General features: G+C 38.4%; 2 protein-coding genes across 22 annotated transcripts in view; one reads left to right on the top strand and one right to left on the bottom strand.

Moving 5' to 3' along the window:
- ALB (albumin) overlaps nucleotides 1–8362 on the bottom strand; it is a 135795-nt gene extending 127433 nt beyond the window's left edge. For 4 of the 17 annotated variants that reach the window (XM_045881020.2, XM_064584573.1, XM_045881022.2 and 1 more), the window contains exons 1-2: nucleotides 6734–7193; nucleotides 1098–1198 (exon numbers count right to left, since the gene is read on the bottom strand). The gene's annotated coding sequence lies outside the window, so the exon portion shown is untranslated. The other 13 variants (XM_045881021.2, XM_064584576.1, XM_064584569.1 and 10 more) reach the window with 11 other exon arrangements.
- Nucleotides 7464–16087, top strand: part of ANKRD17 (ankyrin repeat domain 17) — a 164862-nt gene continuing 156238 nt past the window's right edge. For all 5 annotated transcript variants that reach the window (XM_064584566.1, XM_045881019.3, XM_045881017.3 and 2 more), the window contains exon 1: nucleotides 7464–8182. In XM_064584566.1, coding sequence (XP_064440636.1) covers nucleotides 7769–8182 — 414 coding nt within the window. In that variant the 5' untranslated portion in view covers nucleotides 7464–7768. The remainder of the gene's footprint in view (nucleotides 8183–16087) is intronic.

The raw sequence follows: 16087 nt of genomic DNA, 5'->3' as shown, positions 1-16087 counted from the left end.
TCTGTGACCTCACTTCTCTGACAGATCTAAGAAGAGTTGTTGATTTTTAGTTTGTTCAGCTGTTTACTTGTTTGTTGTTAGGATGGAGTGGCCACTTTTAAGCTCCTTACATGCCAGACTAGAATCTCTGCCTATTTTTAAAACTTATTGTTACATGTGAAAATATAGAAGACTGGTTATAATTTACTGTATTTTCTGGGTTAAGTTATGTGATATAAAATACTTGCATATTTGAGGATTCAAGGTCACTGGGAGAATCTCTTATATGTCAAAGTTTATTATACTATTTCTTGCATATAATGCACTCATAAACTATGTGCTTTTTAATGAGCTATACCCAGTGCTCTAAGTAGTGTATATCACATAGTAGTTAAAAAATGTCTGTGGAATAATCAGTAAATGAATGAATAAGTTCCTTGGGATTCTGTCTTGTATTAGCAGATCAAACTTTTTAACAAGCTCAATTTGTCCTGAGAAAGATACATGGCAGGAATTGTTCTAATTTTTAATATTTCTGCTAGTTATTAATATATTTGCTTGCTCTACATCTGAACTCTGAAAACGTTTCTTTTCTTTTGATGTTCAATTTGAAAGTAAAAAATTGGGAACTCACAAATCTCTACGTAGGAGTTGTTCTATGAAATAACCACTTTAGGTTCTCCAAACTAAGAACAAAAATTGTCAAACTAACAGACATAAAATGGAGGACAAAAATTAAATGTGTGTAGCTTATTGGTTTAATAACCAATAGTTAGTGCACATTATTTCATTGCAGATTATCCTTGGTATATTTTAAATCTCAGACTGGCTTTCTCTTGCTATACAGGAATCTTTAAGTTTTCCATTCCTATATTCCCCTTTACCCAACCTAGAACTACATGCTATAAGCAATATGATTTTAATTTTAACCGAAATAAACTTTAAGATATGAGACATATTTTTGGAAGAAAATTTAGTGTAAAATATAAATTCATTATCCAATAACATTTAATTAAATTTGAATTGTGTAGCAACTGTATTCTACTAAAGTGACCAGTAGTAATCACTATTTGTGCTAGATTGCCATCCCCCTAGCCCTCTGCTTAACTATTTCTTACTTGGCTCTGCTTCCAAGCAGTAGACTAAGAAAATCTTAAGTTCCAAAAAAGAGTGATCGGACGGTGAAAGAGATCTCAAAATCATGTCATATGAGGAGTAACTGAAAAGAAAGAAAGAGAAAACTAGGGTCATTGGATGGATAGCAATTAAAGGGAGGCACATTTTTGTCTCAACATTGGTCTCAGATTCCTTCACGTGGCCCACAATGCCCTGAATGATTTGGCTTTTGCTAACTTCTCCAGTGTCATCTTGCAAAAATTGTTCCATTCACTTCTTGTGTTTCAGCTCTTTTCACACAATTTGATACCTCCCCTTTCAGGACTTTTGTACATACACCACTTTGACCAGCAATATTCTCTATTTTTTTTGCCTAAGTGATTTCTACTATAGACCTCAGTTCAAACATTATTTTCTCAGGGAAGCCCCACCCTCAAACAAAAGTCCTAGGTCAGGTTTCTCTTTTAGTAGTTATTTCATTTATATGTCTCTCACATTAGACTATGTGTCAAGGTATAAGGGACCATGTTTGTGTTTTCACTATTTTCTTGCCTCACATGGCGACTAGTGCATAGTAGGTAGGGAACAGATCCCAGGTGGATTAATGAAAATCCATTCTTATGTTGGATAAATTGTCCATTTCAACTTAAATGCCAATATATATAAATGTATCATATATAATATCATATATTATATGTTATATATTATATGACTATATATTATGTTATATATTATTATATGCTATATATATGTATTATAATATATATATGTTTTTGAGAGAGAGTGCACGTGCATGACCCGGGGGAGCGGCGGCAGGGCAGAGGGAGAGAGATAATCCCAAGCAGGTGCCACGCCCAGTGCAGAGCCAATGCCAGGCTCAATCTCAAGACCCTCAGACCATGACCTGAGCCGAAATCAAAAGCCGGATGCTTAACCGACTGAACCATTCAGGTGCCTCCAAAACAGTTTTTGAAAAACCACCAGATGAGCTGGGATCATTCTTTTCTCTTTGTAATAAAAGCTGAAAATTAAAAAAAAAAAAAAAAAAACCCACCAGAAAATAGCAACAACAAAATAAAAACACGTAGATGACAAAAGTGAAGGAATAACACTGGATAATAGGAATTTGTATAAACTGTGGGGAATTGAAGAAAGTGTGCGTTATGTAAAGGCATTCAAAATTCAAAGAACTTTGAAATGCTGTAATGACAGAATACACATGTCCATATAATGGTTTTGGTTATAGATTAGTATTTTGCAGTGCTTGTATTAAAATGATATATCCATTATATATTCAATACAAATGATATTATAGAGAATACATAATGGCATGAAACTATGCTCATAAAATAAGTTTAAAATAGCATGCTTTTTAAATGTTCTACAATGAACATGAATTGTTTTTGTATTCAGAAATGAATTTTTACAAGGTAAAGAAGTAACTCAGGTTGCAATGTGGAGGATAAAATGGAGTAGACTAGGACCAGAGGCAGAAAGATTGACAATTGAAATAGTATGTGTGAAAGCGGGTAGAAGCCAAATTAAGGTAGTAGCTGTGAGCACAAAGAAAGTAATTAGATAGGAGGACATAGAATGAATAGGATTTGGTAATCTTAGATCTGTTTAGGTTGGAGATAAAGGTTAAGGAAACATTAGCTTAAACACAGTAATTCCACTGATAACCCTGAATCTAAATGGGTTGGAGATAAGGGTTATGAATTCATTAGCCTTAAACATGGTAATTGAAATGAGATTCCTTAGGGAAAGAATGTAATATAGAATTAGGGCAGTGGCCTGAATCATGGGGAAAATTGTTCAGAACCTAGGCAAGAAGAGGGAATTATTTTATTGAGACCCCTTGGAAAATGGAACAGTTGATGTCAAATTCCACAACAGTCAGGTAAAGTAGGGGCTGAAAAGAGGCTAATGACTTTGACAATTAGGAATTAATCATAAATCATTACCTTCCTTAATAAAGTCAGTTTCTCCCAGGAAGGCAACTGAGGGAATGTCTCCATTGATGGTGTTGGTGGGGCACCTATAACTACTGCTTCAATCCCTGTTCTGTAAGATTCTCTAAGAATGGAACTACACCCCCCAGGGGACTACATTAGTCAGGGCTATTTTAATTGCAAATGAATAAAACCTACCTTAAAATAGCTTAAAGGAAGCTGTCAGGGGTGGGTGAGAGAAAAGGCAGAAGTTAGTGGCCACTTAATGGACAATGGATCTAATCCTGGATTTCAAATATTATCTGGACTCTACTCTATTGCTAATACCTGCTTTCTTTTGTCTTTGCTGTACGGTAAGATAGGCTCACTCCATGTTATGTCAGCAGCTCTAGCCTCAGTAAAATTTCATAGATAACTGGAAAGATTGACCTGGCTCATCTGCCTATCTTTATGACAAGGAAAAAAAAAGTCATATAATTGACAGCTTTATCAGGTAGAGAAAAGGCATTTCCTGAAGAGATGGACATACAAAAAGTAAGAGTTGGAGTCTTCTCCACAACATTCCATCCCTTGGCTACCTAGCATCTACACTTGTGCTTCTTCCAGTACATATAATTTCATAAATGTCCTAGCTTAAGACAATGTAATGATCCCATGGACAACTGAAATACTCTCCTGGGAAACATGCCAAAGTCTCTTCCAATTATTGCATCTTGCTTGAAAATCAAGAGTTCTGATGTGCATTTCTTTTGGTCAGGTCTGGATGTAGCTCTTTGTGGTACAACACGGTAAAGATAATTTTATTGGATAGTGGTATAAACTTAAAAGGTGAGTTAAGGGCACTCACACCGGGCTTGATCTCACAACCCTGAGATCATGACCTGAGCTGAAATCAAGAGTCCGACGCTTAACCAAGTGAGCCACCCAGGCATCTCAAGGGCACTTTTAATTAGCTAGTGGATGAGGTCCTTGGTCAGCTAATATAATGGTCCTGAGTTTGCTCTCTGAAAGGTGCTCCCTTATCCCTTACACAAAAGAGGGCATTGGAATTAAGCAATCACAGGCCCTTGTTTGCAAGAGTTGGTGTTTCTTTTTTTTTTTTTTTTAAGATTTTATTTATTTATTTGACAGAGACACAGTGAGAAAGGGAACACAAGCAGGGGGAGTGGGAGAGGGAGAAGCAGGCTTCCCGTGGAGCAGGGAGCCCAATGCGGGGCTCGATTCCAGGACTCCGGGATCACAACCTGAGCCGAAGGCAGATGCTTAACGACTGAGCCACCCAGGCACCCCAATAGTTGGTGTTTCTGTCAATACAATTCTCTTGCAATCTTAGTTGGCTGCTGGTCACTATTCTCATTTCTCCTGTAAGATTTTATCTGGTTGCTAGAGGTAAGTTCTTTACCATCATGGCATTGGCAGAGGGAAATATGGTTTGCTTGGTGTCTGAATTTGTTGCTGAAAGGTCTGTTGTTGATACAACTTATAATCTACTCTCTCAGTCAAACTGTGATTGTTTTCCCTCTGCCCTTACCTCAAAATGTATGGATATTAGTGTCTTCTCAATAGGATCCTCTATCCAATCCATGGATTCATAGCACAGCCTCTGCCGTGAGTTTTCATCACCCTGTCCTGCAAGCAGTTAGGCTTATTGTGAACCAAGTTTACATACCTCTTAAGAAATTCTGTATTTCCTTTTCAGTCCACTGTCATCACCGGTACTATTTTATGCACTAATCAGGAATAAAAACAAGAACTTTGCCATTTTGAGATTCGTACTTGCTTCCAGTTTAACAGGCTGTTTTGAATTTCATATTAATTTTTTATTCAAATTCAGGGAATTCAAAGGTTAAGGTATTACTATTACTTTTATTCTTTTGAACTATTTCCTCTGGAGCTAGTCTCAATAGATAGGTGATATGCTTTTCAATTATGCTGCCCCTACAAAACCTGCGTCTCCTTCTTCTGGCCTCCTACATCAATTTCTCTAACATCTGCTACATCATTACTAAGCCAATGCAACATATTTTAGATTACTGTCCTACCAGTATTCCCCTTCTGGTACCAATTTCTGGATTAGTTATGGTCATTCTAGCTCCTATAACATATAAATTCTCAAATCTCAATTTTCTCTCTTATAATAAGTCCAAAAAAGCGTTTTTCTAATTTGGAGGTGGTGATCTTCTAAGTAGTGATTTAGCTAATCATGCACCTCTTTTGTGGCACTGGCATCTCCAACATACAGTTTTCAAGGTTATGATACTCACTTGCTAGAAGCTGACGGAAAAGAGTAAAGGAGGATGGAAGGAAGTTTAAGCCTGGAAATGAATGCATCACTTCCATTCACATTTCACTGGCTAAAAGTCAACCACATGGCCCTAACTAACTGTAAAGGAAATTGGGAAATTTAGTCTAGCTGTATGTTCAGGAAGAAGAAATGTTTCATGAATGGTTAGTCAAGTCTGCCACAAGGCTCTAAAAAAAAAAAAGCTAGTCAAAAATAACAGTAAGTCACTGCAGGCGCTCTGTCTATTCTAACAGGCTGGCTTGACTGTATCCTACTAGTCCCAACAAAATAATTCATTTCACTACTACGTGAAAGAGCAAGAGTTTCTTTTCTTTTAATAATGGGATTAAAGAGTATTTTTGACAGTGTGATAGGTACAGAAGTTAGAGTGTAAAGGGTTAATGAGTTAAATTCAGATAACAGAGACAATGAACATAGAATCCTCTTTAAAGAATTGTGAGGGAAAGGAAATGGAGTGGAACCATAAATGTGGAGGATTGAAGACAGAAAAGTTAATAAATGGAAGAGAAAGAAGCAATTGGAACTAGAGTGCCGATAATTCATCTCTGCAGGGAATGTCTCATTCCTCTGATACTGGAGAAAAGGAAAGTTCTGAAAGTATCTAAGTCTACAGCATTTGTAAAGTTGAAGGAGTTAATGCCTAATAGCATCAATCTTCTTTTGACTTTTGAAGTAAAGTCATATAATGAAATGTGGCTAGGGACTTAAGACTGTAAAAAGTATTTTGGTGGGAAGGGAAAAGAAGGTGCTGATGGATATACAGCTGAGATTCTAGAACCGATACCTGCAGTGGTATGATGCACAATGTAGTGTAATGTTCTGCACAGGAACTCAGCAACCATTGTAGGAGAGGAACAGGCAGATAGTTAGCTTAGTGTGTATATTTACTGTAGCACTTATTATACCAAACAGCCCCTGGAAGCAGAGACTTTGATTTCAAAAACTATGCACACAGTAGGAACATGATGAATTTTTGTTTGAATGAATTGATTCAGTCATTGCCAATTCTGCCATAGTACTCTGTAGAGTACTGGCAACTGCCCACATTTCATATGGTATGCCAATGCTAAAAAGAAAAAAAAAATGCTAAAAAAAAAATTCAGGCACACTCAATTAAACTTAGCAGTCTTAAAATGGCAACTATGTCAGCTGAGACATACTTTTTATCCTGTGCCAGTACATCTGCCTTTGATGTTTTCATTTTCCTTATGCCACTGTACTCTTATTGGACCAGAAAGGGATAATTCTGAGTTCAATAAGCTACGCTATTATTTCAAAAGTCCTGGAAGTCCTTCATACATCTACAAATGAACTCAAAACCCCCTTCACCATATTCCTTCCAAGAGATGCACAGACAAGGATGATTATTTATAATGCTCACTCCACAGATAAAAGCTGAGTCGGTGAGGGCTGGAAGAACTAAATCAGGGTCATTCCGTGAATCGTCCGCAAACTCTGGCACAGATCCTGCTTCCTTCTCCTGTCTTCTCCCCTTTGGAAACTTCAAAGTTGTGGTAATCTCAGCCATCACCTAATCAAACTCCGTATCACACAACTGTAAACTCAGGCTCAGGAAGTCTGTAAAACTTAGGCAAAGAGGGCTCTTTCCCTTACACGACGCCATCTCTCAAAGATCCAAAGCCCTAATCACGATTTGGCGGTGGAAAAAATGGCCAGGAATAAAACTACATACGACAGTCCAGAAAGAGGTCCCACCTCCCGGATCTGGCGGTTCTGGCCTCCTGCTAACAAAGTGTCAGGAGCGCGCTTCCTCACCGGCTTCCCACCCGACCCCGGCCGCTCTTCTCCAGCCCGCCCGCCCGCCGGGGCCCGGAACCCAGCCCTCGAAATCTCACTTTCGTCTCTCGGCCACCCGCGCGCCACCGCTCTGGCGACGGCTGATGGCGTCACCCGCACTTCCGCCTGCGGCTGCGTTCTAATCAAAAGCGAGGAAGGAAGAGAGGAGGTCTGAAGGGCTGTATGTGTGGGGGAAATAGCGAGGAAAAAGAAGAAATCCGGGCGCTCGCCGGCGCTACGACAGTAACCGCGGGCTTCTTCTGCCCCGCGGGCCCCCCATCGGAAGTCGCCCTAGGCACACTTCCCTCGCCCCTCCGTAGTCTCCCCTCCTCTGGGTCTCCCGACACCCGGCTCTCTCCTTACGCCTCACCCCCTCCCCTTTGCTCCCTCACACTCCCTCCCTCTCCCTCCCTCCCATCGTCAGGCTCCCCGCCCTTAGTATCGCGAGACGAGGTGAGAGCTGGCGGAGCGGCGGCGGCGGCGGCGGCAGTAGAGGTGACCGAGGCGGTGGCGGCGGAGGCGGCACCGAGCGCTGTGTCGGCCCCGGTGCGGCCGAAGTCGCGGTAGAGCGTAGCCCCCACGCCCCTCCCCCGTCCGCGCCCTCCCTCTTTCCCTGGGGATGGAGAAGGCGACGGTTCCGGTGGCGGCGGCGGCGGCGGCGGCGGCTGAGGGAGAAGGGAGCCCCCCGGCGGTGGCGGCCGTGGCGGGCCCCCCCGCGGCGGCGGCGGCGGCGGCGGAGGTCGGCAGCGGCGTTGGCGGCGGCAGCGGGGCTCGCTCGGCCTCTTCTCCTCGTGGGATGGTGCGAGTCTGCGACCTACTCCTGAAGAAGAAGCCGCCGCAGCAGCAACACCACAAAGCCAAGCGTAACCGGACTTGCCGACCCCCCAGCAGCAGCGAAAGCAGCAGCGACAGCGACAACAGCGGCGGCGGTGGAGGCGGCGGCGGCGGCGGCGGTGGAGGCGGCGGCGGCACCAGCAGCAACAACAGCGAGGAAGAAGAGGACGACGACGACGAGGAAGAGGAGGTTTCTGAGGCAAGGGCCTGGTTTCAAAGGAAGGAGGGAGGAAGGGACCGTAAAGGGTAGGGGCTGAAGGTGGGAGGGGACTTACGGTGGGACAGATTCCTGTGGGTTGATCTATCTTAGCGGCCAGGCTTTCCACTGCCCTCTTTCTTTCCCCGGCCTAAATCGTGAGGTGTGGGGATGTGGGGGAGGGTAGCTGACACGTGGGGGTGGGAGGATCACAGAGCCCACAGAGTTGGTGAACAGCAGGTTATCCTGGGATGGTTCACACGGTTAAGGATGGAGGGAATTGGTTAGATTCCCTCTTTGCACACCCGGCGGGGTCTGACTGGGGTCAGTAGGGCCATGTTATTCCTGGGGCGGGGGCGGGACCAAAGCGGGAGGGATAAGATAATAGGTAGCTGAGTCTCTTGGGGAATGACTAGGAGGTTGGTAAATTTCTCCCACTTGTGAGGTGGTAGGGAGCAGTTTTGAGGGGAGGTAGGGTTGTAATGGACTCAGAGCTAAGTATTTGTGTATGTGAGAGACAAGTGAGAAGCTGTACTTTTCCATACTGTTCTGCAGGTTTTTGGGTTTGTTTGTTTTTTTTTTTTTTTCATAATTATTGTGGCTGCTGAAGTAGCCTTTAGTTCTTTGATCTCTCAGGGATTTTGGATGAACTGATCTTAGATCCATATACATTTATATATAACTCAGTGGCTGAAAAGTATATTTGACTCTTACATGTATACACATATACATCTTCAGATGCTTCCTTAGTGAGGAAAAATTAAGCCAGGCTGTGTCGTTTTCCAGATAATATGGGACAGCTGAAGAGTGCTTTGAAGCCAGCCTTGGTTGTGGTGAGTTGGAATAGGAAGGCCTCTTGGTTTGTCCTAGTGATCTGGTTTCATAACTGTTTATAATTTTTCCTGGGTCCACAGACAGGCGGCGTTGCAGGACCTTATTCTTCAAAGGCCACATATAACCCAAAAGCTCAGTAAAACATACCATACTGACAGAAAAAACTAAGAGTTAGCCTTATTATCAGCTCTTTTGTAACTCTCCTGTCCACTCCCTGAAATGGAAGCTAGAAAATCTTGGAGAACGAAGTTGTAACTTAAGGCAGCAGAAGGAAAACAGCTTTAAAAGCTGATTTTAAATCTTTTGTAAGAGAACAACTGAATTATCTAGAAGTACCACTTGCCATTTATTCTCTTCCACAGAGTTTATCTTGGTGCAAGGCTTGTTTTTTGAAAATTGTATTATTGGATCTTGAGTTCTGTTCAAATAGAGAAATACCTTTTAAAGAGTTTGAGACTTGTCTATTGGAAGACCATATTCTCTTTTACCTCAGATTGGATGAAGTTATATAGGTAGAGATGTAATAGTTCAAGTATGTATACCAAAAAGATGGACACTCCCTGCTATTCCATTATCCTATTGAATTCTGAGAATAGGTTTGTGTTGATAGATTTTGTATTGATTTTAGTTGGACCTTTCCGTATAGGGTGTTGCTTGGGCTGCATTTGAAACACTGAAGAGGAGGATGTGATGGGATTCTTATTTCCAATAAAATCTATTATGGTAGTGAGAATCTTTCATTTGTATGATTCTTTGCAGAAATGAGAAACATTTTAGAAGTAATCTAGTTCAGCCTTTTTATTTTAAAAATGAGGAAAACAAGACTTAGAGGAAACTGTGGTGGATAGTAGCAGAAGTAGAAATCAAAGTTTTTTAATGGTTCAGACCAGTACACTTTTTATGACAGCTTATTTCCCCGCCTGACATCTTTGAAAAATTAGGCAGTAAATTGCAAGGTAACACAATCATGCAGCTGTGGGCAAAATGCCAGTATTTTATTAAGATTTTAAATTCTCCCACAAAATATCAAGCTCTGGTTTGGAACTTGGTATAAAGTTGAGTGCAGTACTTACTGGAATATTATGCTGTAAACTTCATATACCTAGGTAGTTTTGTTCATTGGAATTTGGCCTAAGAAGCAAAACTTTTAGTAAGTTTATAGGTGTGTTAATTTTCTGAGTCAGGTTTATTTTCCTCAGAAAATGGGAATGATACATGTTGACTTTCATCAACTAGGGGAGTTTCTTTGTTTTTAGTATGCTTTATTTTGTGCATAGTGCTGTAAACAATAGGTTTGTCAATTGTGAAGATGAGTCAGGAGAAATAAGTGTAAGAAAGTGCAGCCATTAAAAATAAATCTATATAGGTACATGATGAGGGATGAGCTGGCAGAAAGGAGTACAGTATGTCTCCGCACCTGCCTCTATCCTTGACCAAAATAAAGAAGTAAATAAACTTCACAGTCACTGTACACTATAAGCTAAATGGATGAGTTGTGCAGTGTTTTTCATTTCATTATCATTTTATTGACATGTCAGCAGAAGTTTAACTTTCTAGAGCTAGAGAATCTTGTGGTTAATACTCATTGTATTTAAGTACATTTTCTAATTCATTCTGTTATTGGCTACACAATGAAAAATGTGGATAACATGATCCTTGAGATTATCCTTCTAATAAAAGTCATCAAAAGGTTAAAAAGGAGTATGAAAGGTTATAGTTTCTGTATATAGTTGTGGTTTCAGGTACTTAACCTGAAAAATTGAAGGATAATTTAGCAAAAATATATACATTTGCTGTAAAGAAATGTTAGCTGGATATTCTCTATATCTGCTGAAAGAGGAAAAGTTGGAAGGAAAGGAGATTTAATTTAAATAAGAGTCTTACTTGAATCTTGAAGAACAAGCATCTAATTCTTATTAAATGTTGGAGTAGCTTATTGAGAATTGGATTTTTCTCTTCAATGTCAGAATAGGATAATCATGTTTTAGATAATTAATGTAACTTCGGCTATACCTGGAAACAAAAGTATAAGACCAAGAGCTCTCCTTTTCCCTCTCCTACTCTCCCGCCCTCCCATTTGACTCAAAAATCTTAGATCAAAATGAAAAATGCGTAATTGCCTTGGCTTTCAGTGGGTGACTAATATGGAAAATACACAGAAATGTATTTCCTAACATAAAATTGTAATGCACTTCTTTTCAAATTAGTGACTAAATTGCTTACTTGAATATTACAAGAAAAAAATGTTAACATTGCATGAGTTGATACTCCATTTCAGAAGAAACATGCATTCTATTGAATGCATTTTGAAATGTAATTGGATGATATCAGTGTTTGCTAATGCAGAATTCAAAGGGGAAAATACTGGCTATTAAAGGTAGGATTCGTGTTCAAAAGTAATTTTTATTAAAGATGAATAAAATGTAAAGACAATAGGAGTTTTTCAGAATTCCGGCTATTTTTGGTAGGTAACTTGAGGCTTTAAATTTAAGAGACAAACCTAGTGGTGAAATTTTAGACAAGGGGAGCTCCCAGTGCATAAATTAGTACTGACTTACTCACTTTTGAAAGGATTTGCAAGGCCAGGGAGAATCTGTTTGTAGACATGGAAGAGGTAGGGTTGAGAATGAGAGAGAAAGAAAAATTATTTCAGTAGATTTTGTTCCCTCAAATTCACTTCTAAATCTTCTTGTTGTTGTTTTTTAATGGAAAAATGCCATCCAGGTTCCTTTGTTATAATGATAGAATCCCAGATGAGTCCAGAGAAGCTTACTTGTTCCCCAGTTTCATCTCTTAATTGATAAAGCAGTATTTGTAAACTAGAAGTTAAGCTCTTTGAATAGTTTTGTCGTAATTATCTTGTCTCCTAGTCTGCTTAAGCACAATACTTGATAAAAAACATTTTCAGTGAATAAGTAGTACTTAAGGAGAATCCAGAATTCATTTAGGAAACCAGGAGAAGGAGTAGTTTCTCCCTTCTTGGATCCAGGGCTGCCAAATAGCTGAAGTTTGTATTTCAGTATCTTTCAGTTACTAATTACTTCTCTTAGTGACAGTCCTTTTCAGTAGGGATCCTCTTCCATAGGTATTAACAGGGAAAGCCAGTTAAGCCAATATATGTATTGATTGTTGAATGCCTGATAAGTACCTTAAGTGTCCTAGGTATATTTACATTTTAAAAACATAGGAAACTATTACTTATTCAGTGTCTACTGTGTGTCAGATCTAACATAATGGTTAAGAGCATGGACTAGAGCTTGGAGTCAGATATGATCCATCACTTACTAGCTTTGTGATCTTGGACAAGTTACTTAACCTCTCTGCACCTCAGTCTCCTCTTATGTAAATGGTGATAATGTAGATTCTGTTGTATATCATTGGTATGAGAATTATTTAAATAAGATAATACAGGTATCATGTATTCTCATTTTATTTTCACCATATCCCTATGAAGTAGGTGTTCTCATATTTGTTTCATTATTCAATACACGTTTAGAGTTCCTACTATATGCTGGGCATTTTGTTGTACTGGGTAAGTAATGGTGAGCAAAACTATTTTAAGACACATTGATTTAAAAATGCAGCAATGATTAAATACAGGTTTTGGGAGGTACGATAGTGCAAGTAAATGGTTAAACATAGATCCTAAATAAAATGGGTGAGTTTCAGAAGTATACAAATATACTTGAGTTGTTAATTTGGGATCTAGATAGGCTGTGAATACCTGAAATTAAACCCAAGATTTTGTTGAAGGTGCTTATAAAGTGTTTTATTCTTTCTTCCCTACCCCCATAGTGTGTGTGCAGAACTTTTTATAAGATTCTCAGAGAGATCTGTGACTGCCTCCTTCCTCCCTCCCACCTTGTTATTTTGAAATATTCTCACTGTAGTAGTAGTGGGGAATCAGGCAGGCATTTATGTGCATTGTTTAGAATTAGGAAACTACTTGTAACCAAGGTAATGTAGTAACACAGAAGGTCTATATGTGTTGTGAAGTCCAAGACTTAACTTGTTCTTTCTGGTAAACTAGCTCTGTGCTTACTCTTGTCTTAAATCCTCATATTTTGCCTTTTAACTGTTTAATTAGTGAAGCCGCTTTCATCTAGTCTGCTATGGACTATCAGATCTGAAGATGTGATGAAGATGAAACCTTGCCTTACACATCTTTATATCTCCTCCTGCACTGTACCATATATGTTATATAAGTCCTAGTGTCTTAACCGCTGCTAGGCTTTCATGAAGTCAGATCTCTGAAGTAAAAATAAATAAGTAATAAATGAAAAAATATTTCTTCTTTAACCACTTACTCTGGAAATATTTGGAATCATCAGAGGAATACATTTTAATTCCCTGAAAGTTTCGAGACTTATTTACTAGACTGCTTCTACTGGTGTCCAGTTATACCATCTGGTTGACTAGAAGTCTGGTTCAGTTTTTAGGTCTTTGAGGCAGCATATTTGCATTTATGGCAATAGTTTACTCTGCATTATTATAAAGATGATTTAGTGGGTTAGGAAATGTATATGTAATGAATTTCCATATAATTTTTACATACTTGACCATAGATGAAAAAAATTTCACTTCATAGTAGTATGTGAAGTAGTGCCTGTTGATACCACTTATGTTTTTGTTAGGACCAATAGAGGGCACCAACATCCATGGTAATCTATGCTCAATCTGACTAACTTCCTTCAACTTTCACCTTTTGGAAAAAAATCATTAGGAAATTGAAGGTGAAGGGTAAATATGAATACCCTTCTGGCCCCTGGAACCTTACCAGTCTGGTAGTTATGCCTATCCACTTGCCACACAGAATCAAAACACCCTTCCTCACGTATGGTGTTTAACTTCTTAATGTGTATATATTTTTGTCTTTAAAAATATCTTTTCCAGTCATGAGGGGAAGTGGAATTGTGGAACAAAATAGGTATCATTTTATCATGATTTATAATTTAGGTTTTAATTATTGAAAAGAGACATGTTGGATTTTATTTTTCCCAAAAATGCTTTGAAACTCGACATTAGTATAGACCTGATTGAAAGCACAATGCAGATTGCCTTCTGTTATTTTATAAAACTCATAAACATTACCTTGATCTTTTAAAAGAGTTGACTTAGGTTTACTTCTGGGTGAGACTAGACATAAAAGAGGGTCAGTTACTAAAAAATGTAAAGTTCATAGTACTTTAGGAATTCCGTTTGCACCCAATATTATTTAGTATGTTTATAAACAATTTTGACAATATGATGAAATCCTTCTCAAGGTGTACAGATAGGTCAGACTGAGTTGTGTTTAATGAAATAAGATTGTTGAGAATAGGTTAAAAATGTTAAATAGGTTTTTATGAGTCATGGGTAAAAAATGTGCTTTTTTTGGGCAAATGATCTGAAACAAAGCATATTTTTTCAGTATGGTGTTGAACAAGATGAAATGAGGTATTGGAGAATCATAACTCTTAAATAATTCTTTGATACATCTGTACAAAATAGATTGTATATATTTCTGCCTGCTGTACCATGAAAATGATGATTAAAACTAAGCGAGTTCTAGAGTGGGATAGTTAAAAAATGATTGGAGGGTTAGGGATGGAATCCATGATCAAGGAAAACTGCAGATCATACTTAATTATATTCTTATTGCTTGTTATTTAATGTTCAGATTAATCAGTTACTCAAACTTGAGTCATGGAGAAAAATGTGAGGTGTGTTAGATAATGTCATTTCAAATTTGAAAATAACTAAATTATTTCTTATTTCTTGAGATTATTTGAAAGTACACACTAGACATGACAAATTTATGAAACTAGTATGTATGTTTGCATCTCCAGCTGGACATATTCCCCTCCTGAGCTATCATTGAGTTTCATTTAATCTTTTTTTTTCAATCCTCCCATACTCCCCAAAAAGAAAGGAACAGAAAAGAAAAAAAAAAAAAAAAGTGAAGAAATAACCTGTCCTAAAATTAATTTGTGTGTGGTCTGGGTTTTTCCTCTTGAATCATCTTTTAATTAAAGAACCTTTGAGAAATATCTCAGATCTGTAGAAAAACTAGTTTCATCAGTTTTGAATTTCAAATAAATAAACATTAACATACAGTTCTATTTTCCTTTCACTCTTTCCTATCACCCTAAATCCGAGACCTGAGAAGAAAAGGAATTCTTTGTGTTATACCAGCTTTATTTCCAGTTCAGTCTTTGACCTCATTATTGTCTCTTACCTTCTCTATGCGGTTTCACTCTTATTTTTTATTTGAATTTAATAACAGAAATAGTTCTGTTATAAAGGCTCTAGTACAGTTCTTACTAGTTCAAGATGTGGTATAGGAGTTAATTTTTTTACTTGACAAACATTTATTGAGTCTCTCCTATGTGTGGCTGTTTTCAGTATATAGTAATCTCAACCATTTCCCTCTCAGTGAATGTTAAAAAGTTAGCTATATTTAAAATAATAGCTGTATATGTTGAGTTAAATGATTTTATTCACCTTGTAGGTTAGTAAAACTTAAATTTACATACATGAAAAATTAGAGTGATGGAATGGGTTTTTTTATGGTTTTTAGAAAATATCACTATTTATAGTTTGCTAAATAAATTTAAAAGGCATTACTGAGACCTAGCAAAATCAGGGATTATGAGGAATTTGAAGAAACTGAAACATTGGGGTGCCTGGGTGGCTCAGTGGTTAAGCGTCTGCCTTCGGCTCAGGTCATGACCTCGAGCCCTGCATCAGGCTCCCTGCTCTGTGGGAAGCCTGCTTCTCCCTCTCCCACTCCCCCTGCTTGTGTTCCCTCTCTCTCTGTATCTCTCTCTGTTAAATAAATAAAATCTAAAAAAAAAAACAAAAACCCTGAAACATTATTCCTAGTTCCATAAAATTTAAGTCATGTTGAGATAAAATTAATAATAATTTAAAACTGTGAAGATGGTTTTAGTCCTGTATAATTAATTTATTTGGGAATCTGTGTTAGTTTTCAGTGTAACTGTTCCTTTAGAATTGGTCTCATTATAGGGATTGTTTTATTTCTGTTTTTGAATATAAGTTGGGTAGACTTTACATCTTTTATGAGTGCCTCTT

The sequence above is a fragment of the Mirounga angustirostris genome, unplaced genomic scaffold (assembly GCF_029215605.1).
Source record: "Mirounga angustirostris isolate CCGP_5_RB_7025 unplaced genomic scaffold, mMirAng1.0.hap1 SCAF_2, whole genome shotgun sequence".
NCBI lineage: Eukaryota > Metazoa > Chordata > Mammalia > Carnivora > Phocidae > Mirounga > Mirounga angustirostris.
Note: the sequence above shows the minus strand (reverse complement) of the source record. Positions and strands in the feature narration are given on the sequence as shown.